Raw genomic sequence first — 23,966 nt, 5'->3', positions numbered from 1 at the left:
CTAATTTTAAAAGAATTCAGGGGTATCTCTTGTCCGCACAGCAAACTGGGACTTCTGCTGTCAATGCAGTTTGCAAGCTGCACTATTCAGAGGTTGTTAATTCAAACCCTGGAAATAGTAGAAGCAGGAAAGCAGTGTTCCTAGTCTCCTCAAATTTACTCTACCATGACATTATCATTTTGTAAAACATATTTTTTGTGGCACTGCTCCCCCCCCCCAACCTTACATTTGTTTTAGTTGTTTGGGGTTTTTGAGCAGATCCCATGTGTATTAAAAAAAAAAAAAAAAGAAAAGAAAAAAAAGAAAAAGAGACTGAAGATCTTAAATTTCTCTTTGGAAGACAGTATTTTACAGTACATACAAAAATACTCTGGAAAAACATAGAACTTCATTTACAAAAACACCAAATTATAAAGAAAATACAATAGAGAGATAGCATAACATTTGCTTCATGTGATCAGGATTTCTCCCCAACCCTCAAAAAAACCCTAATGCACTTAACTGGGTAAGCAGTGTTACCAGTTCACAGAACCAGACCTTCACACTACTACAAGTTTTGATGTAATCATGTACACAGCTTTCAGTCTTTATCTGAAACCACTCTCTGCATGCCGATTGCTTTCAAGACTGTACCTTGCAGGTGGGTAGCAGTGTCACAACAGCCTTGGCTATTGCAACATTTAAGTACATCTTCACCCATGTGTTCTGAGTTTAGCTTTACTACCCAGTGACAACAAAAAAATCCCGTCAAGTCTCGTGCTGCAGCAGTCTTAAGACAAAAATCAGATACAATGGCAAGGGACATGTCTATCTTCTCCACACCTTGGTAGCATCCTCTGCTGCATTTTCTTCAATATTTAAATTATTAATGGACCTCCATGGGAGGCAATACTTGTGTCGTGCACGGCTGTGTTAGGCAGAGGAAAGCTACTAGCTGAGAAAGCTGAGTACCATTGTGATAGGTGCACAGAAGTGTATGTGCCAAATGGGAAAATAATTTAAGATAAGAACAATAGATGCACGTGCACTAGGAAAGTACAAATGGATACAAGCACGTTCACATACACTTTGAAACACAGTGTGCTTGCAGTGACTAGTTAACCCGTTTACACACATTCTGAATCCAAGTCACAGGACAGGTTGGGTTTTGTGGCTTTTTCAAAAGCTGTTTCAGCTAGTGATAGTTAAGACTTTTAAAAAGACTAATAAGGATAACTCTTACAAGAATATATTTGGGAAATGAAGACTGAAATAAGTTAAACTAAAAAGCATATTTTTGTTTACATCAACAAACACATAGAGTATTTGTGTGAGGTAGTCTGGGCACTGGAACAGTCCATTCAGCTTTCCAGTTAGTCCACTGAGTAAAACCCCTTCAAAATTATGTCGTCTGTAGATCTGCTGATGACATCTTCTGGATTGCCACCATCTTTGCTGAATCCTGGCCAGTTCACTAGAAGAACAGAATACACAGGCCCAGAATAATTGCTATGCTAAAATTACCCTCATATTTGAGTACAGCTTCCAGTCAACACATTAAGTGTATTAGTGGCCATTCTTAAAACATTTAGACTACCATTACCACACGGCAATCTCAAGCCTCACAAAAAGTCTTACTACCCAAACCTTGAAATCTGTACTTGAAATATTCAATAGTAGGTAACAGTTCTGCAAGTTGATTCTTTACAAGTATCAAAATTGAGCTTTTTCTAGTTGTTCTTTGCCTCTGCCTCAAATCAGATGTCAAGCCACACAAACAGCTGTTTAAGGAGAGTTATGTATAGCAATAAAACAAATCAAGCATGAATCGAAAGCTTCCACAAAAACAAGATTTAACTAGCAACTCCACACTGTCATGTCAGCAGTGGACAACCTATTGAGTAGGCTGCTGCTTTCTAAAGCAGCAAACCTATCAATATGCATTCAAAAATCATCTGGCAGAACAACATTAGCTCATACTTTTAAATTTATAAGATTGATATCCACTTCATTTTGAAATATCTTTTTTTTTTTCCTGAATTAAGAACTGCTTCCAAATAAGTCAGTTCATTCAGCAAGTGGTCAGTGCAGTAATATACAAGTACAGTAGTATTTAGAGACCCTGCCACCAGACCAGAAACAGTCACTAGTGCCAGATCTTGGGAAAAAAAAAAAATTGTTTAATAGCTATACAGTATATTCGAGACAATTTCTCATACCTACATCCTAGGAAAACTATCATTATGCTTAAATTTCGATTCCTGAATCCACTGGGGATGTATATATACATTTCTTCTCAGTTATGTCATTCATTGTACATCAATAATTAATTCTACTTCAAACACTCCCTGGCCTAGCCCCCCTCTCCTTACCTTTTCTCTGTCTCCTAGTTTTTTGGGGCATTCTTCTGATGTAGGTGAGCAAGGTCCTTCAGTGGTCAGTGAATAAGGTCATTTAAGTGCAGCATTCTTAGGATCTGTAATTGGAGTCCCACTTAATTCATGCTGTCCTTGGACAAAATGTGATCCGCATGGAGAAACTGTGTTACGTCCTGGAATGGTGCAACCAACTGGAGCTCCCAATGTTCTTATTGCAACTTTAGCCTCCAGTTCTGTAGGAGACACTGAGCTTCTAGAGTTCAGCCATGAAATTAAAGACTGGATCCCATCCACTACTTCAATACATACATGAATCAGTAACAGGAATGGAGACTCCCTTAGACACTGATGGCACAGCTACATGAGGTAGCACCATCAGATTTCTGATACACAGCATTTCTGTAAAAGTCAGATGCTAGAGTTATAAAATGCTAGTTTGTAAAATACTGTACTTTTCCTTTCCAGAAAGTCCATGCAAGACAAATGTCTATCTTTTTATCTCATTGTCACACTCTACTGAACAACAAACTCACAGGCAATCTAGAATGAGATCTTCATTTTGCGGAACTTCAGACCGCAAATTTAAACTTAAGCATTTTCTTTAGTCAGTCTCTATGTACTTGCACTGTTTTCCAGGGTAGTATATCCAGCACTCTGTACTGCTTTTCATGAATGTATCTGCTCTACCCATACAGGCATCCAATTTTTTATTTTTTTTTTTAATGCTACTGCTACAGTACCAAATAATCTGAATACAGAAGGCATTACTCATTTGGTAGTCTTGGGCTATTACTCTCAAGATTACATATTCCTCCTGTGCTGAAGTAGTTTATGAACAAAGAGACTTCCCAGGAAGTGACAGACACTTTTACTGCACAAGTTCTCATACTGCTGCACCAAATCATCAGCAGCTCTAGTGTTTCTGTGATCAAGATCAGCACTTCATTAGAACATAATACTGCTTGGCATTAACCATATTTTTTGTTAGAAAGAACAGCTACCTACTTATAAAACACCCCAGCTTCAAGTTACACACTAACCTAAGGGGAACTACATTCAAGACCAAATAATTTCTCTGTTATCATGTTCTTCTTTCTTCCTATATGTGTTCACATACACTGAATTAATTTTTTCAAGGATTTCTTTAACCTGTCTCCCCCCATGTGCCCACAGGAGATGACAGCTTTGTTCCTGAAGCCATTAGAGCCCTCCACATGCTTATGAACAACATAGATTCAACACAAAATCCTAGACCTCATTCACATTGTGAGTCAGTTAAAAAGCAGCTTCTTCACAGTTTTAAGGTTATGGTGCTAACCTTTATCTCTCTGCTGTAGAAGTGTCTAATTTAGAAATCTTATTTAAAGAAGAGACATTATCTGGTGTTCTGGAGTCTGTGTCTCTGGAACTGTCCAAACAGCTTCCATCTGAAGAAGTCCTTCTGCACTGAAGCCCACTAGCATTTTGACTAGCACCTAGCATGCTTTGCTGAAACAACAACAACAACAAAATAATGAAGTAATTATTAAAGCAAAAAAAAAAAAATGCCAGAAGAGCCAAATTTTTATTATACCTTCTTTCTTTTCTGTAAGGTTTCTGCAGGCAAAAAATAGTGGAGATGCTTTCTCTTCACATGAGCTGCCTCAATCTTCATACCATCCTTTAGCATATTGAGGTTGTTAGCCTGGCTGGAAACTAACAGGAAATTTAGCGTTGTAGCTTAGTGGGAATGTTTGCATTAGGTATTTGTCAAAGTTACACATGGTTTCTTTAGAAGCAGCAAGCCTTTAAGCCTGTCCAGCCCAAACAAAGAATAAGAAGTTGTCCCAAGATGAACATGACCCAAGATGCCTGTGATGGGTTGACTCTGGCTGGACGCCAGGTGCCCACCAAAGCCGTTCTATCACTCCCCCATCCTCAGCTGGACAGGGGAGAGAGAAATATAACAAAAACTTGCGGGTCGAGATAAGGACAGGAGAGATCATTCACTAATTACCGTCACGGGCAAAACAGACTCAGCTTAGGGAAAATTAGCTCAATTTATTACAGATCAGCCAGAGTAAGGTAATGAGAAAATAAAACGAAATCTCAGAACACCTTCCCACCACCCCTCCCTTCTTCCCGGGCACAACTTCACTCCCGGATTTCTCCACCAAGCCCCCCCAGCGGCACAAGGGGGACAGGGATGGGGTTTACGGTCATCACACGTTATTTTCTGCCGCTTCACCTCCTCAGGGTGAGGGCTGATCACACTCTTCCCCCGCTCCAGCGTGGGGTCCCACCCACGGGGTCAGTCCTCCACGAACTTCTCCAACGTGGGCCATTCCCACGGGCTGCAGCTCTTCACGAACTGCTCCAGCATGGGTCCTTTCCACGGTGTGCAGTCCTTCAGGAGCAGACTGCTCCAGCGCGGGTCCCCCACGGGGTCACAAGTCCTGCCAGAAAACCTGCTCCACGGGCTCCTCTCTCCGCAGATCCGCAGGTCCTGCCAGGAACCTGCTCCAGCGCGGGGTTCCCACGGGGTCACAGCCTCCTTCGGGAACCCACCTGCTCCGGCGTGGGGTCCTCCACGGGCTGCAGGTGGAGATCTGCTCCACCGTGGACCTCCCTGGACTGCAGGGGGACAGCCTGCCTCACCAGGGTCTTCACCACGGGCTGCAGGGGAATCTTCACTCCGGCGCCTGGAGCATCTCCTCCCCCCCTCCTTCTTCACTGACCTTGGTGTCCGCAGGCTTGTTTCTCTTACATGTTCTCACTCCTCTCTCCCGCGGCTGTTTCTCACTCTCCCAACTTTTTTCCTTCTTAAAAATGTTATCACAGAGGCGTTACCACTATCACTGATTGGCTCGGCCTTGGCCGGCGGCGGGTCCGTCTCAGAGCCGACTGGTATGGGCTCGCTCTCTCTCGAACACAGGGGAAGCTTCCAGCAGCTTCTTACAGAAGCCACCCCTGTAACCCCCCCCGCTACCAAAACCTTGCCACATAAAACCAATACAATGCCCATTTCACATCCAGTACAGACCAGATATGTAATAGCTATTTAAGTTCAAATATACATTTATGTGCTCAGTTACAGCTGTGGTTTGCTAATCATGCAGCTCACATCTGAGCTGATTTTAACCTGAAGGAGATAATACTCCTTAACCCTTAGTTTTCTGGTTGAAAATAGATCTAGAGGAATTTCTGAATCAACCCAACTGTGCTCAGCTGATGAGAGACCAGACACCTTAATCAAGATTTAGACTCATTTTTTTGTTTGATATTTACAGTGGTGATTGGGGGGGGGGGGGGTTCACTAATTCGGGTGTTGAAACTCTATCTGTCGAAGACAGTCTAGATTTTAGGGACATCTGACTTATCAGAACCACCACAATTTAAACCAGTTTTTCTTAACTGCCTGCAAACAACCTTTTATGTAACTAAAAAATGCTATACTAGCACAGAAGTTATTACAGAATTAAGTCACATTTAGGTAAGTTTAACAAGCCTATCATGAGCATAACTGGAAAGTCAGCTTACTAACATACAGAGTGGGAATCAAAGTAAGGACATGCAACAAAACCAAAAAGGCTTATAAGTCTTTCTACAGGAGACCTAGAAGTGAAATAAAAGCACACATACGAACATTCACACTGGTATGAACAGTTGCTTCAAAGTAAATTCAATAATGTTTTTATGGAAAAGTGAGATAAAGTTCATTTAACAAAAGCCTTCCAAACTATGAGCCTTATACTCTTGAGCCCATCAACTTTGCCCTCTAGAGATATTCTCTCAAAGTCAAGGCATGTGATAAAAGCTTTCTTGCATGTAACTACTGGTCACTCCCACATTTGCCAAGGGATATCACACCTCTCAAGAAACACCTTTTCTGTTCAATCTCTCTGTATTCAAACCCTGTATCTGAAACATATTGTCGGCTGTGCTTCACTAAACTAAGAGCACACAGCTATGCTAATAAAGTTTGTGCATAGAAATACAGGATTTAACATTAGTTCTAGCCTCTTAGCAGTACATAAACCTTGTTGACACAATTTACATTTGCCACAACATTGAAACACAGTGCCACTGGATGTAACATATAAGACAAGCATCAGTTCAGAGAAGAGTGCAAGTCTGAGGAAGTCGCCCCACCTGGCTTGAAACTCAGGCAAGAGTTTTGATGCTTTTTTTTCTGTGTTCTTCTCATATCCCAAAGCATGAGCTAAAAAGAAGGTCAGCTTGTAGGGGTCGGCGTTCGGAAGATCTCGCGATGTCACGGAAAGTTAGAGGGTTAGTCGCAGCCTTGTGATGTACCTGTAACCCCACCTCCCCTTGTTAGTATAAAAGGAATTAACTGCGCAATAAAAGGCGGAAGTTGGCGCTCACACTGCGTGTGTTATCTGTCTCTTTCCCTGGTCCGGGCCGACCAGTGATCTAAGCGTGGCACCTTGATATGTAGCGAATGCTACATCAGCTTTTACTGCATTTAATCGTGTTGTCTGAGCAACACAACACACAGCTCATGCTGGTACCATGGATAAATGTTTGTTTGAACTGATGAAGAGTTTAAAGGAGCCCACCGTTAGAACTTTTTGTCCAAACACACTTGTCACTTCAGAAGAGTAACCTGATTTCCTTAGTTCATCATTATGATAGCTAGGTGTAGCGTTCGCTACATATCAAGGTGCCATGCTTAGATCACTGGTCGGCCCGGACCAGGGAAAGAGACAGATAACACACGCAGTGTGAGCGCCAACTTCCGCCTTTTATTGCGCAGTTAATTCCTTTTATACTAACAAGGGGAGGTGGGGTTACAGGTACATCGCAAGGCTGCGACTAACCCTCTAACTTTCCGGGACAACGCGAGATCTTCCGAACGCCGACCCCTACATCTCTCCCCTCCCCATGATGAGTTGGCTTCTATTGTTATGAACAATTCCACACAAAGAAATAACTATATAAAGTGCCATGAGTAGAAACATATCTCTACAACTACTATAAAACACTCTATCTTAAACACCCGTAAATGTCCCATTTACCCTGTAGAGCAAAGAGCTCCTTTATAGAAATTCACACAAGAGGTAGATTGAAAGTTAAGACTTGGAAAGAGTTACTTCTATTACTCTATAAGGCTTATCATTGGTGCGCTGATGTTAAGGCTTAATGTCTGAGGCACCTAGATTCCTGGCCGCGAGTTCCGACAGTCGGATCCCATAAGGGCACGTATTGATGGACTCTGAGAGGGATGTCATCCGGATACCCAAGGTGTCATAAGCCAGGACAGGATAACAGCAATCTGTAAGAAAACTCAAACACTACGAGGTTAAAGCAGGACGAATCATACGACTAGGAACCCATTTCAGGACCCCTTCAGGTGTCTGTACACAGGCATACCCTCGCCCGTGCTATGTTTAATCAAAGTATGCTTAACACACTTTTTACCTAAAGCAAGTACTACATACAAGTACTGGCTGTATCAATAAGTGGATTCCGCACTCACAGCATTCTTTAAGTTCTCAAGGACTTTCCAGTGAAACGCCTCTCTCCCCCCCGCCTTTTTTTTTTTTTTTTTTTTTTTTTTTACTCCCCTCCAATGCCTCTGTAAGGCGTCCTGTCCCTCCCTTGCCTGTCTCTGTGGCGCGCTTCTCGATGGCCGCCGTATCGCACTATCCATCCTCTCCTCATCAGAATAATCGGAGTCTATAGCTGCTGGTGCCGCGCGCCAGTTTCGGAAGGGCCCAGCCGAGGGATTAACCCGTTCCGGCCCAGGAGCGGCAGATGGCGCAGTTGATGGCGCAGCAAGAATAGGCACAACAGGGCCAGGCCCCGCAGGCAAAGGCGCAGCCAGCACAGGCTCAGCAGGCCCGGCCCTCACAGGCAACGGCCCGGCCCTCACAGGCAACGGCCCGGCCCTCACAGCCAAAGGCCCAGCCACCGCAGGCAAAGGCTCAGCCGCCACAGGCAACGGCTCGGCCGCCACAGGCAAAGGCTCGGCCGCCACAGGCAAAGGCTCGGCAGGCAAAGGCTCAACCTGCATAGGCTCGGCAGGCAAAAACTCAGCCTGCTCTCCTGGCAAAGGCGCCTGGTTTCCCTCGCCGGGGGGTGGTTCCCCCTCTACTACAGTTTTTAACTCTCTCAGCTTCCTGAGCTCCCCCTCCGGGGGCGTTCTTTCCTCCCATTCCTTCACCTGACGGTACAATTCCCCCTTAACATCCCCGCCGGGAACCCAGTCCAGGAGGCATTCCCGCAACTCCTTCAGAAGATCCTGCCGTAACTCCTCCCATGCACACCGCAGAGAGGGCCCATCCAGTCTCGCAGGTACCGTCTCTACCGGAAAAACCCCCAGCTCCGCCGCACCCTCTGAGTCCACGCTATCAGTCAGAGAGGAACCGCTCTGCGAGCCCCGCTCCACAACCACCCACTCCGTCTGATCTTGTCCCACCGTCCCTGGGGGCACTGTCCCCCATCGTTTTTGAACCGGCGCTTCATCCACGAACAGGATAGCTCGCGCCGTCGACCTGCACTCCATAGCCTTTTGTCCTACCATAACTACCCCCTCCACCATGTCCCAAGCTCGTAATCGTTCCGCAGCTCCGCGCTCACCCTCGAGCGCCGACTGAAGCAACATCTCCCGAACCACTCCCCAATTTGGGGGACTGAAGACTTCTGTGGGAGAACTCATCCCTCCCCGGCGCAGCACCCACTGGATGCATTCGCCCGTGGGGCCCCTCCTAATCGTTCCGCAGGCACTCACCTCATTAGCCAACTCTTTCAACCCCCTAATCACTTGCGCAAGTTCCATCGTCGCCATGGCAACCGATCACGTCGGGGTCACCACTATGTAGCATTCGCTACATATCAAGGTGCCACGCTTAGATCACTGGTCGGCCCAGACCAGGGAAAGAGACAGATAACACACGCAGTGTGAGCGCCAACTTCCGCCTTTTATTGCGCAGTTAATTCCTTTTATACTAACAAGGGGAGGTGGGGTTACAGGTACCTCACAAGGCTGCGACTAACCCTCTAACTTTCCGTGACAACGCGAGATCTTCCGAACGCCGAACCCTACAGCTAGGCACGAGCCTGACAGCACACATTCACTTCTGAAAGGCACAAGAGCAGGCAGCTTGGGAAGAAGCAAACAGATTGTGGCAAAAAGACCTATACTTTCAAATGACTGCTCACCCCAAAATCCCTTTATTCTAGCATTATCTAACAACACTTGAAATATTACTTTATTTCTACATCTATCAAAAGTAATAATGGAAGATGAACATGAAGATTTACATGTGAGACTGCATGTCATTACAAGGTGACCACTCACTGCCTTTCAAAGTTCTGGGATGATATCATACATAAACTGTTATTTTGGAAAAAATACTCTCAACAGGCATTAACAACTTATTTTAGAGACTGATACAGTTAATTCCCACTTTCAAAGTTCAGCAACTGACAACTGTTTTTGACAAGTGTAGCTACACCCAGTAAATGGACATCTCCTGGCTTCACATCTGACTGTCCACCTCATGAATCGCAGTTCCTTTGTGAGAGTTTACTATGATCTGCAGAGCAGTTATTTCACATGTGGTATATGGTACAGGACTTTAGTACACACTTTTGTTTCAAGATGGACTTACTGTGCCGAAGTGTCAAAACAGTATGTTTTTCAGGCTAATCTTCTATGTATCGCGCTCCGTAGAAATATCTAATAGCTAATACCAGAAAGAACCACAATTCACTTTGTGGAGCAATTTGCACTAGAATAAAAAAATGAAACCCCACCAGACTAGAGCAAAATACAGGCTTAGCTTTGAACAACTGTATAACATACGTTAAATCAACGTTAACACTTGCTGCATTTTCCACTTTCCTAAATACAATTCCAAGAAACCACATTGACACATATCCACTCCTAAAAAGACAGATTCACAAATCTATCATTTATGCACAGATGCCAATTATCTGGATGCTAGTATGTACTCTCAAGAAGGGAGTAAGCAAAACAATTTAGTTGTATGCAGCAGTTAAAGATTAGAGTCAGCCCATACTTAAGTTCTCTGTGAACTCCTCCCTGAAGTTCTCCCTTCTTTAAAAAGATCCTACATGCTCAGAACCTTACCTGTCAGGCCTCATACCTACAAAACAGTAGGTACGTAACCGAACATCTCTCGCAGGTAAGCTGAGGTGAATGAATATAAACAAAGTGCAATACTGTGGTGGGTTGACCCTGGCTGGATGCCAGGTGCCCACCAAAGCCGTTCTATCACTCCCCCATCCTCAGCTGGACAGGGGAGAGAAAATATAACAAAGAGCTTGTGGGTCGAGATAAGGACAGGAGAGATCACTCACCAATTACCATCATGGGCAAAACAGATTCAGCTTGGGGAAAATTAACTCAATTTATTACAAATCAACCAGAGTAGGGTGATGAGAAATAAAACCAAGTCTCAGAACACCTTCCCTCCACCCCTCCCTTCTTAAAGGGCACAACTTCACTTCCGGATTCTCCACCTACGCACCCCAGCAGCACAGGGAGACGGGGAATGGGGTTTATGGTCAGTTCATCACACGTTATTTTCTGCCGCTTCATCATCCTCAGGGGGAGGGCTCATCACATTCTTCCCCTGCTCCAGCGTGGGGTCCCACCCACGGGAGACAGTCCTCCACGAACTTCTCCAATGTGGGTCCTTCCCACGGGCTGCAGTTCTTCACAAACTGCTCCAGCATGGGTCCTTTCCACAGTGTGCAGTCCTTCAGGAGCACACTGCTCCAGCGCAGGTCCCCCACGGGGTCACAAGTCCTGCCAGAAAACCTGCTCCGTGGGCTCCTCTCTCCACAGATCCACAAGTCCTGCCAGGAGCCTGCTCCAGCACAGGGTTCCCACGGGGTCACAGCCTCCTTCGGGAACCCACCTGCTCCAGCGTGGGGTCCTCCACGGGCTGCAAGTGGAATATCTGCTCCACCGTGGACCTCCCTGGACTGCAGGGGGACAGCCTGCCTCACCAGGGTCTTCACCACGGGCTGCAGGGGAATCTTCGCTCCGGCGCCTGGAGCATCTCCTCCCCCTCCTTCTTCACTGACCTTGGTGTCTGCAGGGTTATTTCTCTTACATGTTCTCACTTCCTCTCTCCAGCTGCTGTTTCTGTCCCAGCAACTTTTTTTCCTTCTTAAAAATGTTATCACAGAGGTGTTACCACTATCGCTGATTGGCTCGGCCTTGGCCAGCGGCGGGTCCGTCTCAGAGCCGGATGGTATTGGCTCTGTCAGACACAGGGGAAGCTTCCAGCAGCTTCTTACAGAAGCCACCCCTGTAAACCCCCCCCCACCAAAACCTTGCCACACAAAGACAATACAAATACATTGGCCAAACTGTATTTCAGAAAAGTAATGAAACTCACTGTTTACAAAGTTCTCGTCTGCCAGGGAAAGACTGGCTTTACATGTGCAATAGAGAGAAATTAATTCCTCTCCAAGTTTCCAACCAGCACACGAATTTCAGATTCAACAAGGCCAATCCTAATAAGAACAAGAGCCATTTACTCATTTTTAACTGTATCCAGCACATTCGTTATATGCCTTTTTACAATGCAATGCTAATACAAAATATCACACACAGTATAGTTTGAGAAGTTTCCAGTGACATTTGAGCTTTAAAGTTTCCAAAGACAGAGGTAAACAAGTTTAACTTGTACTCTTAACGGGTCAGACACAACACTTCAACATATGACCTATGATGAAAATATCAACAAGAAGCAGATTCCCAGCAGCTCTGGCTGCATTTTGAAGAGCAGCAAAACTCCTTTTTGCCCCTAAGATCAAGGAGAAGAACAGTTTAGAAAAGGCTCAAGCACAACTGTTCAATTACACCTGAGTAAAGATGCAATTCTTCCTGCAGATTGACCTGCGAAAAGAGTTTACCCTTTTCCAGGCAAACTCAAAAATATAGTTCCTTTAACAAACAAATGATCTAGTCAACACAGTCTCAACAGAAACTTGCCCAAGAAATGTATCATGACCAGAAAGGCTCTTCATTTAAATGAAGTACTGGCATTTTACCCTTTTACCTAAAACACTGCTAGCTTTGAAAGCAGTCAGAACTCTACGTTCTTCAAAAGTATCTTATGTTGATGAACAACAGAGTTGTGTCATCTATTCCCAAATCCATTCAAGAGTTGGTGAACTAAACTTGTTCTTATAGCAGACAAACTGAAGCAAATTTATCTTCTGCTTTTCATTTTCCCAGATGCAAAACTAAGCCCCATTTGCTGCCATTTCTGTCACTGCAAAAAACATCAGCTTTTACTGGAGCCAGAACTTTCCTCATCTTTATTGTGAGATATGATAAACTTTGTTCACTTAAAAACATTTCACATCTGTAGCATTCGCTACATATCAAGGTGCCACGCTTAGATCACTGGTCGGCCCGGACCAGGGAAAGAGACAGATAACACACACAGTGTGAGCGCCAACTTCCGCCTTTTATTGCGCAGTTAATTCCTTTTATACTAACAAGGGGAGGTGGGGTTACAGGTACATCACAAGGCTGCGACTAACCCTCTAACTTTCCGTGACAACGCGAGATCTTCCGAACGCCGACCCCTACATCTCTCCCCTCCCCATGACGAGTTGGCTTCTATTGTTATGAACAATTCCACACAAAGAAATAACTATATAAAGTGCCATGAGTAGAAACATATCTCTACAACTACTTAAAAACACTCTATCTTAAACACCCGTAAATGTCCCATTTACCCTGCAGAGCAAAAAGCTCCTTTATAGAAATTCACACAAGAGGTATATTGAAAGTTAAGACTTGGAAAGAGTTACTTCTATTACTCTATAAGGCTTATCGTTGGTGTGTTGATGTTAAGGCTTAATGTCCGAGGCACCTAGATTCCTGGCTGCGAGTTCCGACAGTCGGATCCCATAAAGGCACGTATTGATGGACTCTGAGAGGGATGTCATCCGGATACCCAGGGTGTCACAAGCCAGGACAGGATAACAGCAATCTGTAAGAAAACTCAAACACTACGAGGTTAAGGCAGGACGAATCATACGACTAGGAACCCATTTCAGGAGCCCTTCACGTGTTTGTACACAGGCATACCCTCGCTCATGCTATGTTTAATCAAAGTATGCTTAACACACTTGTTCCCTAAAGCAAGTTCTACATACACTTACTGGCTTTATCAGTAAGTGGATTCCGCACTGACTCACAGCATTCTTTAAGTTCTCAAGGACTTTCCAGTGAAACGCCTCTCTCTCTCTCTTTTTTTTTTTTTTTTTTTTTTTTTTTTTTTTTGCTCCCCTCCAATGCCTCTGTAAGGTGTCCTGTCCCTCCCTTGCCTGTCTCTGTGGCGCGCTTCTTGATGACCGCCGTATCGCACTATCCATCCTCACCTCATCGGAATAATCGGAGTCTATAGCTGCTGGTACTGCGCGCCAGTTTCGGAAGGGCCCAGCCGAAGGATTAACCCGTTCTGGCCCAGGAGCGGCAGACGGCGCAGTTGATGGCGCAGCAAGAATAGGCACAACAGGGCCAGGCCCCGCAGGCAAAGGCACAGCCAGCACAGGCTCAGTAGGCCCGGCCCGCACAGGCAACGGCCCGGCCCGCACAGGCACGGGCCCGACCGCCGCAGGTATAGGCTCAGCCGCCGCAGGCACTGGCGCAGCCTCCGCAGGCAAAGGCTCGGCCGCCACAGGCAAAAACTCAGCCCGCGCAGGCAGAGGCCCGGCCGCCACAGGCAAAGGCTCAGCCGCCGCAGGCAAAGGCTCAACCTGCATAGGCTCAGCAGGCAAAGGCTCAACCTGCATAGGCTCGGCAGGCACAGAGTCAACCTGCATAGGCTCGGCAGGCAGAAACTCCGCCTGCTCTCCCGGCAAGGGCGCCTGGTTTCCCTCGCCGGGGGGTGGTTCCCCCGCTACTACAGTTTTTAACTCTCTCAGCTTCTTGAGCTCCCCCTCCGGGGGCGTTCTTTCCTCCCATTCCTTCACCTGACGGTACAAATCCCCCTTAACATCTCCGCCGGGAACCCAGTCCAGGAGGCATTCCCGCAACTCCTTCAGAAGATCCTGCCGTAACACCTCCCATGCCCGCCGCAGAGAGGGCCCATCCAGTCTCGGAGGTACCGTCTCCACCGGAAAAACCCCTATCTCCGCCGCACCCTCTGAGTCCACGCTATCAGTCAGAGAGGAACCGCTCCGCGAGCCCCGCTCCACAACCACCCACTCCGTCTGATCTTGTCCCACCGTCCCTGGGGGCACTATCCCCCGTTGTTTTCGAACCGGCGCTTCATCCGCAAACAGGATAGCTCGCGCCGCCGACCTGCACTCCCTAGCCTTTTGTCCCACCTTAACTACCCCCTCCACCATGTCCCAAGCTCGTAATCGTTCCGCAGCGCCGTGCTCACCCTTGAGCGCCGACTGAAGCAACATCTCCCGAACCACTCCCCAATTTGGGGGACTAAAAACTTCTGTGGGAGAACTCATCCCTCCCCGGCGCAGCACCCATTGGATGCATTCGCCCGTGGGGCCCCTCCTAATCGTTCCTCGGGCACCCACCTCATTAGCCAACCCTTTCAACACCTTAATCACTTGCGCAAGTTCCATCGTCGCCTAGGCAACCGATCACGTCGGGGTCACCACTATGTAGCATTCGCTACATATCAAGGTGCCACGCTTAGATCACTGGTCGGCCCGGACCAGGGAAAGAGACAGATAACACACACAGTGTGAGCGCCAACTTCCGCCTTTTATTGCGCAGTTAATTCCTTTTATACTAACAAGGGGAGGTGGGGTTACAGGTACATCACAAGGCTGCGACTAACCCTCTAACTTTCCGTGACAACGCGAGATCTTCCGAACGCCGACCCCTACACACATCAAAAACTATTTGGCTTTAAGCCCTCTGCCCATAACTCCTTGTTGTACACCTAACTGCGACTGACATCAAGCTGTAGCTGATACGATTTTTAAGTGAACACATTAAAAAGTTCAGGTAAAAGGTATTACCTATTAGAGCTATTTTTAAACATGAGAGAAGATGTCTTTTAGAGGTAGCATAAGAATTAAATTATTTGCCTTAAAGCGCAAGTCAAACTTTGAAGTATAACCAAGGTGCCCTCAAAACAGTGGTCTGTTACACAGAGCTATTTCGCTTGCTTACTTGAGCAAAGCAGGTACTCATTTCTTAAGAGTGAGAACACCACATACATTAGAGTACCTTAATTCCTCACCGTTTCCCCTTATTTCAAGATTCACAGTTAGTCAGCTGATTCACACAGGTTAAACAAGTTATTATTGGTGTATCTCCTTTGAGACAGTGACAAATGTCATGTCATAAGCAGTCATTTTCTCTCACTACAATTGAAGTGGTTCTCACATTACATTTCACAAAGTAGATCAGCACCCCTGCAATGTACCTATCCACTACCAAGCGTGCTGAGATGATAATTTTCAGCACTAAACATAAGATGCCTGAGCAAACTACTAGATTAAAACTTTGTAAATACTATTTATCAGCATTCAGATGTTCTGTGCAGATAGTCAGGTTTCACCCAGATTAAACAGCCTTGTTTCACTTCACTGGAGAAAAGGAGGCTCTGGAATAGGCTGACTACATAACCAGAGCAACTTAGCATTGAGTGTAATCCAGTCCGAAATTAAATATTACATCCAGTAAAAAAGTTATGAAACCAAGTCTTCTAAGGCTCTACAACAGTGGTCTTCAAAGGGGGCGGGGTGGGGGTGGTGTATGCCGGGGGGTGTACGCCAGGGGGTGCACAAGACAATCCACTGGGTATGGGAAGAAAATACTAGAACTTCAGTAATGTGTATGTAACTTGTAAATGTAGATATATACTGCAACTATGTGTTTAATTTTTTTTTTTTTCTCTCAGGACTGCACAAAAATCTGGAGACCACTGCTCTCTAACTCAGTAAAAGATCTAACTCTCCAGTGTCCACTACACATCTGATGACATCAAGTAATCCCCGTTTACTTCAGGCTCTGCAACAAGGAACATCTTCCTGAAGTAGCATTGGGTAAGTAGTCTCCTTAGACTCCTCGCATCTGCTTCTCCAGATGACACAGAGCATCTGACCTTCAGGCATATGCACACTAACCCTCTTTGTTCCTTCTCATCATGACTTAGATCTTTAGGTTAACTTCTGAAACAGCAAGATTTATGTTAACTTCCCTTCACAAGAAAGCTTTCAGTTTTGCTGATGAACTGTCTACTTAACTTGGTACTGTATTCCATGCCTAGTTGCAGAGTTGAATGCTTTATTTTTGTTAACTGTATTAACTAATGAAGTGCAACACTGAACTGAGTGTCAATTATCTATTGAATCCACATTCAAAGCAAGTCTTACCACTCTAAGTGATGCTCTTCAGTGGAGGCACTAGCAGCCAGCACAATACAATGTCTAGAAGAAAAGAAAAAATAATATCCTAGCTCAGGACTTTGTATTCCTTCAAGTGAAATCAAAACTGCCTTAAATGGATAGAATGTGACTTCCAGACATGACAGATTATATCCTGCATTCAGCACAGTATTAACTGAAGAAAAACTGATTACACCCTTTATAATTGCATTCTGCTACATTCTAAGTATCAGAGTTGATTTCTTTTAATAAAAACAGTGTCAGTGGCATAACACATATAGTTTTTCTCTCTTCCCTATACTTATCCTCACCAAAATTCATATGACTACCTGCAGTTTCTGAAAAACAAACATCAATGCCATCTTCTATTTAGACTGCAAGCTAAAACTATCTATGCTAACCAGTAAGTAAATAATTTCAAGTTCAGATAACAGATTTCATACATGCTTGTATTTCTGAAAGAAGTTCTGTGGTTCAAAGAGCTTTGGCCAGTCCGATTTTCCTTGGAGAATCTCATTTGTAACTGCAAGACCTATAATTAAGGTTGAAAAACTTATTACTTTTTTTTTTTAAAGACTAGCAGAGCATGATATAAGCTTTATAAGATAAAGGTTTTGAACAGTGATTGACAGATCAAAAAGCAGGGAATCCCTTGACACAATGCAGGTCTACTACAACAGTTCATTGTAAAACTGGTCCCTTATTGCCTGCAACAGATATACTTCCCAGAGAACTCTTTTGCCTAAAAGGGCGGAACACCTCGCAGAATATAACCAATTCAGATAACGTGGTTTCATAGAGGAAAATTTATACTTTTTAATCAATTAAGATGCATGGAAGGAACTTTACCATGTTTTAACTCCCTTACCACTACTGCTCGCGCTGATGTAGATACGTTGCATGTAGAGTTCTGCTGTGGATAGGCTGGGGTAATGATAGGCATTACATGATATCAGTCTCATCAGTTCACCTATGATGTTAAAACAATTGTGCTCAGCACCAGCAGCTTAGCTTAGAAGAAAGTTTAAAGGCTTCCGAATTCAATGTCTACATACCCTAGGGTCCCATACTGGTAAGTTAAGATTGCTCTCTTCGTGTTGTTTCAGCAATACAGGTTTTGGCCACTCCCTGTATAAGAAAAGCCAGTTACTAACTGTCCATTTAAAACTCTGCCATGTAATTCAGGGTAGGATTGAATGTTGTTGGTGTAAATCTTATATAAAGAACTACCACAAAAAGTGTAACTACTTTCTGCAAATTAAAATAGTCATAAATAGCTCTTACCATTTTGAAAAAAACAAGAACGTCTTAATCAGAGTAGTAGCCAAAGCGTTTGGCTAGAGCTGATACATTCTTGCTACTAGCATGGCCCAGGAAACCCTACCAATGAATCCCAGCATGTTTGAGTAAATGCCACATCGTACAATGGATATGCTGTCATTAGCCTGTAGTCTTTCAATACCCAAGTATAGTCCTTCAAATTTACAGCACCAACCTCACAATCTATAGAATACCTAGTACACTTCAGCCTCAAAGTCAGTTATTTTTTCAGTGCAATGAGGCCAAAATTGTTGGTCCTCACAGCAATGAGAAAAAGAATCATTACCACACCACTTCCCAAAATACTGCTACTCTGAAATTTGCCTGCACTGCTACAGCTACTGCTTCATCCAACTTCCCTTAAGAAAAAGGTTCTACCATTCTTCTAGCACTTGCTCTAGTCACATGCGCAAACAGTATTTTATTATTCCTTATGTATCAAGCTTTTATACTTCACTTGGCATTTTTATCCTTTGTAGTCAGGTTCCTGATAAGCAATGCAGCACCTTGCCCTGTAGGCACTCCCCTCTTCTCCCCACTCTACCCTCATTAAAAAACACACAGAATCTGCCCCATGGGGGTAAAAAACTGTTATTTAAACAGCTATCCAAAGCTGAAGGAATTCTAATGTTATTATTTTTTCAGCACGAGGTACCTCTGAAAAGTTTAAAGATCACAAACAATCACATTACTCACATTTTGCCCACAGTTTAATTGCAGTGTGAGCCAGAAGTTCTCTTTATTTGGCACTAGGTGTAGTGTTTCATCAGTAACTCTGCAGCCTGTAAGAAAAAATGTTGAGGCACAGAACTTCCTAGTAACATCTTGTCCTGGGTTCAGCTGGAATAGAGTTAATTTTCACAGGAACCTGGGAGGGGGCACAGCCAGGACAGCTGACCTGAACTAGCCAATGAGGTATTCCATACCATGTGACATCATGCTCAGTACATAAATGGGGAGCAGGCTGGGGGGGCTCTCAGCTTTCGGTGGGGCAAGTGGCGGAGCTTTGCGTTCTGGGTGGTGAGCAGTTGCACTGTGCACCACTTGTTTTGTACATTCTTTTATTAGTACTGTTGTTGCTGTAATGTCTTTTTTTGTGTTGTCCCAGTAAATTGTCCTTTTCTCAAACCTTGAGGATACTTTTTTTTTTTTCCTTTTCTCCTTTCTGATTCTCCTCCCCATCCCACTGGAGGGGGGCAGGAAGAGTGAGCGAGCGGCTGCATGGTCCTTTGTTACCAGTTGCGCTGAAACCACGACACAGGTACAAGTTGGTTTTATGCTATACTGGATCAATAACTTACAGTTTATCCTTCAAGTCTATGAAAACAAGTTTGGATTACTTGCTTTGTATTACCTTAAAAATTAGAGATTACATGTAACATTCAGTATCACGTCAGGTAACTGGTGCCCTCAACAGCTTTTTCATACTTTAGACTGCAGCCAACAATTTTCAGTAAGGCCCTTCCACAGGATTCCGAAAGCTAGGTTTCTTTCGACAGCCAGGAACAATTAAACCAGTGAGTGTTAAACAGTGAGCAAGTCAGGCTTCAGTATTTTAAATTTGGGGTTGGTTTTTTTGTTTGGTTGGTTTGTTGGTTTTTTTTTTAATGAACTACCACACATTCTTCTCTATCAAGTGCTCTACCTATTCATCTGAAGTAGTTTCTGAGGCAAACTGGAACAATGTGCACACCCCAATCAAAGAAACATGAAACACAACTTGAAACATCTAAATTTCAGCCCACTCACCACCTCCTCAGATCTCAAGTATACAGGGGATCAGTTTCTGCATCTTGTACAGAAACTTGGGTTGTGTAATGTGCATTCCACACCAATTTTAGTAATATTTTCTTTTTAAAGATGTGTAAATATGCTTACCATTTAAGCTTCATATACATCTTATATCCAGGCTTCTGAGATGCGAGTCATCTCTGAGATCAAGATTATCAGAAACAGTTGGCATAGACAGTCTTGCAAACATGAGATCAATCTTAAGAGGAAGAAAGTGCCAACCATTAGAATGCCACACAATTTGCAAACAGCACGCTAGTGGGGGACAGTCATTCAAGTCTAAAAAGAAAGGTTAACATTTGTATTTAGAATTATGTGACTATAGATACATCTCCCGAGATTTATTGACCAGAATACTCCATAAAATTTCTAAAAGTTCCATATTTTATTTACAAAACCTTCATTGCATCACCCCTTTCTTTTTAAGCTAGGGAAAGGAAGAGGGGTTTTTAAGTTGAAAAAAGATTACTCTAGACTTAGAATTTGAATTAAAAAGGAACTTAAAATTAATCACAGAATTAAGACATTAAGTTCAATCACCTCAACTATACTTCAGCAAAGGAGAGAGCATTTTCTTTAGGCAGTAAGCCCTTTTGATCCTGAAGTATCTGGGGTTTAGTACAGTCTGAGGCAAGAAAATTATTCTGTGAATGTCTGTACCAGATAAAGGCCACAAAAAGGTCACTGAAAAATGTCTTCATAATAGTGATACCAAGCAGTAACTTGCTTAGGTACTAGAGCATGCAGGTCTTTATTAATTGTGTAAGAAGTATTCAAGATACCAGGATTCCTGCAGCTGACAAACCTAGGCAGGAGTCAAATGAGTACTTTTACTTTCCATTTTCCAGATTGTTTGTCCCATGACCACTTCATTTTGGATTTCCAGCAAAACATTTAGTCTGCTCACGTTTCACACAGTGAACTACACTATACACATCCCTCTGTAGAAAGCTCACTTGTCAGAGCCAAGAAGAGTTAGCAAGGACACTTCCTCTGCTCCCACTCTGCATGATCCTAGAGATAAATGATATTCAAGCAGGCTACCTTGGTCTACAGCACAGGTTTAGAAAAAGATGTCCCTGATGCTCCCATGCCTGCCAGGCTTCCTAGGGGCTTATTTTCCTATAAGCTCCAATTCTACTGCAATGTATTCTCCTGGGATAGGTTGTGGTCCAAAACAGCACAGTCACAGGTCCCTGGAAAAGTTATCCTATTCCAAAGCACGAAAAAAATTTACTCACTTAAAGAAAAAAAAAATGCTTACCTCAATGCCATCAAACTCAAACTTGACAAGTGGTACATATGCATCTTCAACTGCCTGTAAAGGAGAGGATAACTGTGTAAGAAAAAATGTTTTGCTACTTTAATGTTTCTCCTAAACTATGATCAAATGAAGAATTTACACTGCTAACTACTCAGTATAAAGACTGAGCTGCTTCCAAACCAAAAAAAACTTATAATAAGCTGCAAGCAGTATAGCACTAATACAGTACTAATACTAGCATTCAGAAGTTAATTAGCCAAGAGATTCAGAGGCTGATCATGTATAGTAATGAACAAACAGTGCACAATGAGCCATCAGTATCAGAGGTTGTAAGGTACTTACCTTGGTGGTGAGGAAGAAAAGCAAGAGATTTCCATAGCTATCTTACTACTGGTTAACATCCAGAGAAATCTAGAAAATTCTGTCCACATTTGACAGCATGCACAAGCCTCCTCTATTTTTATTTTCTACCATGCCTGAGATGCTATCAGCTACCTTATGGGACAGTTTTCAATTTTGTAGACTACTTGTTAGAGCTGTGCCACAGCCCACTGAGTCTGTTTTCAGGGGACAGTCTTCTAAACGAAGGCTCATTAGCTATGCATATGAAATCTTTCAAAATGTCTGTACAAGGAAGACTAGGCTGACGGAAACACTTCTCAGGAGTTTGGTTTTATACGCAAGGTACACAACATAGGCACCAAGGGTGATTTTACAAGGCAGTTTTGCACGTTTGCAGCACAGCTCCTATTAACTTTATGTAAAGTTGACTGTGTATCTCTTCTACAAAGTCTCAGTCTGAGTCTCAGAAACCTTTCCACATCACATTCAACTTGCTTAGATCTCAGGCTGCCCCTTCCTCTACCTGCATGCAGTTACCTTATTTCCAAGCCCCTTACTACATCTAAAGTTAAAGCAAGGCTCCTAGGGACAATCTTGCTTTTTGATACTATAGCCAACTCATTCCCAAACCATGGGTAGGGAAAAAGTGAACCACAGTCTTATGTGATGTACAGTCATTGGGGAAGGGAACCAAAAGCTTGACTTCAACATTTTCATGCTGCGTAAACAGTATTTTAGAAGGTACTCAGAAACAATTCCCTTTTTAATTATTGTAGGAGTTGCACAGTCTGTCAAGGAGAGAGCTTACTCACTCTTAGATTTTTTATTTCCTCCTGATGTTTGAGTTTTTCAAAGAACGACTGAAAGAAATCCTATCTTTCTACATGTCTAGGAGCAACACAAACAGCATCTATGTCAGCACCTGCAAAGAGATTCCATTTTTTCTGTTACCATTGGAAGACACTTTCAAACATTAGAACTATGACCACACAACAAAAGTTTACCTTTACTGTGTATTTCAAGCCTGTAAGAACCACACATAAATATTTTGCCACCAACATTTGCTACTGCTGAAGGGGAAAGATTCTGTGGGTAGAAGAGAGAGTTTTCTGTAGAATGTAAAATACGCATTGACCTACGTGCAAGTTTAACTAGCATGTAAGTTATTTAGAAAGACTACAACAGCCTCCATAAACAATGTCTTCTCCCTCCCGTACTGAGTTGTTAGTCTAATAGACTGATACTGTTTTTCTGAAGTGAGTGCTTGCAGCTCACAAACAAAACAAAAAAAAGATGAGTAATGTAGCAATCATTTCATCAATTTCAACAAACTAAGACCTACTATCAGTCTTCCCTGCAGCCAGCCCACATAAATTAACACAATCTAAGAGCCATACCAAAGGCAAGTCTAGTGTAATAATGCCAAACTAGATTGAGTGCTGTAGGCTGTTTGGGGCAAGATTATTGCCCATTTACCATCTTTCTCACCCCACAATATGTTTTTTCAGCTTTGTTAACTCCTACAAGTCAACTGATGGAGCCAATTCACAAATTTATTTAGTGCCCCAAGGACTTGAAGAGCTTGATCTGAAGTATCTTTTATACTTTATTTCAATGACAGTTATTATGGATCTCCTTGATACTTAAGAAGAAAGTTAAAAGTTCAACTTCAGCATAAATCCTAGTAGTATCACCTTTAAAAGAAACAAAAAGGCTTCAGCTGTTTTGATAAGAATGTATCAAAAATCCTTACCTTGCTCTCACCAATTCTGAAATCCATTCTTTGACCAAGTTATTCAGCTTACCAAGAATGACCAGCCTGTAAAGAAAACTCATGTTAAGTTTGCCCTAATCGTCCCCGCGCCCAAGGAGATCAACAAATTTTACAGTCTTGTTATACCCGTGGTTCAGTTCTTCCTCATCTTCAAATACCCCAAATGCTTTCATCGCTTCAACCAGCTTCTGAGTATGAATGCAATCTATATCCTTAGGAGGAGCCAAGCTAATTGGAGAAGTAATTCCACAGTGCCTTTGAGGCTGGTTCTGCAGCCTAGGAGTACTGTGGGAGACAATAAAATATTGAAGACTCCATAAAAGAAAAAAAAAAAACCAAACCAACCACCTTACTGGAAAACACCCTTCCACTTAACCGGTTTCCAAATCAGCTTCTGCTCTTTTGCCCAACATTAACATAAATGAGGAAAAAAAGATCCTGCTTATGGTTTTTAGATAACTTGACCTAACTTAGAAGTCACAACTACTTTTTAAAAAAAAATTGTGGATATAAGAAAAGATCCAAGTTGCTACCCTCTTAAGACAGCTTATTTGCATTGCGCTAGAGAATTATAACTGATTGCCAGGAAATGAAAAGGTTTGAAATTCACGAAGGGTGACACTACATACAGCACAAGTTTTGGACATAAATGTGTTTCATATCAGTTTTGATTTAAGGATATTCCCATCAGCTTCTTGCTAACATTAAACAAGACAATTTAACACTGGCTTCTTTTAGTTCAATGTCTTTGCTG

General features: G+C 43.4%; 1 protein-coding gene and 1 pseudogene across 1 annotated transcript; both read right to left on the bottom strand.

The window, feature by feature from the left end:
- Positions 1-3,549: 3,549 nt before the first annotated feature.
- Positions 3,550-23,385, bottom strand: LOC142025974 (poly(A) polymerase gamma-like; annotated as a pseudogene).
- LOC142025953 (uncharacterized) lies at positions 12,802-15,078 on the bottom strand. Its single transcript, XM_075018698.1, has 2 exons — positions 14,145-15,078; positions 12,802-14,114 (listed from the first exon to the last, which is right to left on the bottom strand). Exons 1-2 carry the CDS (start codon positions 14,943-14,945, stop codon positions 13,476-13,478), a joined length of 1,440 nt encoding a protein of 479 aa, XP_074874799.1. The 5' UTR covers positions 14,946-15,078; the 3' UTR covers positions 12,802-13,475.
- Positions 23,386-23,966: the final 581 nt, after the last annotated feature.

The sequence above is a fragment of the Buteo buteo genome, chromosome 31 (assembly GCF_964188355.1).
Source record: "Buteo buteo chromosome 31, bButBut1.hap1.1, whole genome shotgun sequence".
Lineage (NCBI taxonomy): Eukaryota > Metazoa > Chordata > Aves > Accipitriformes > Accipitridae > Buteo > Buteo buteo.
This window is presented reverse-complemented; position numbering and strand designations above follow the sequence as displayed.

Coding starts and splice junctions, on each gene's coding strand:
- LOC142025953 (XM_075018698.1), bottom strand. CDS start 14,945: ATGGAACTTGCGCAAGTGATTAAGGTGTTGAAAGGGTTGGCTAATGAG. Junction 14,115..14,144: donor TGCCTGCCGAGCCTATGCAG/GTTGAGCCTTTG, acceptor GAGCCTATGCAG/GTTGAGCCTTTGCCTGCGGC.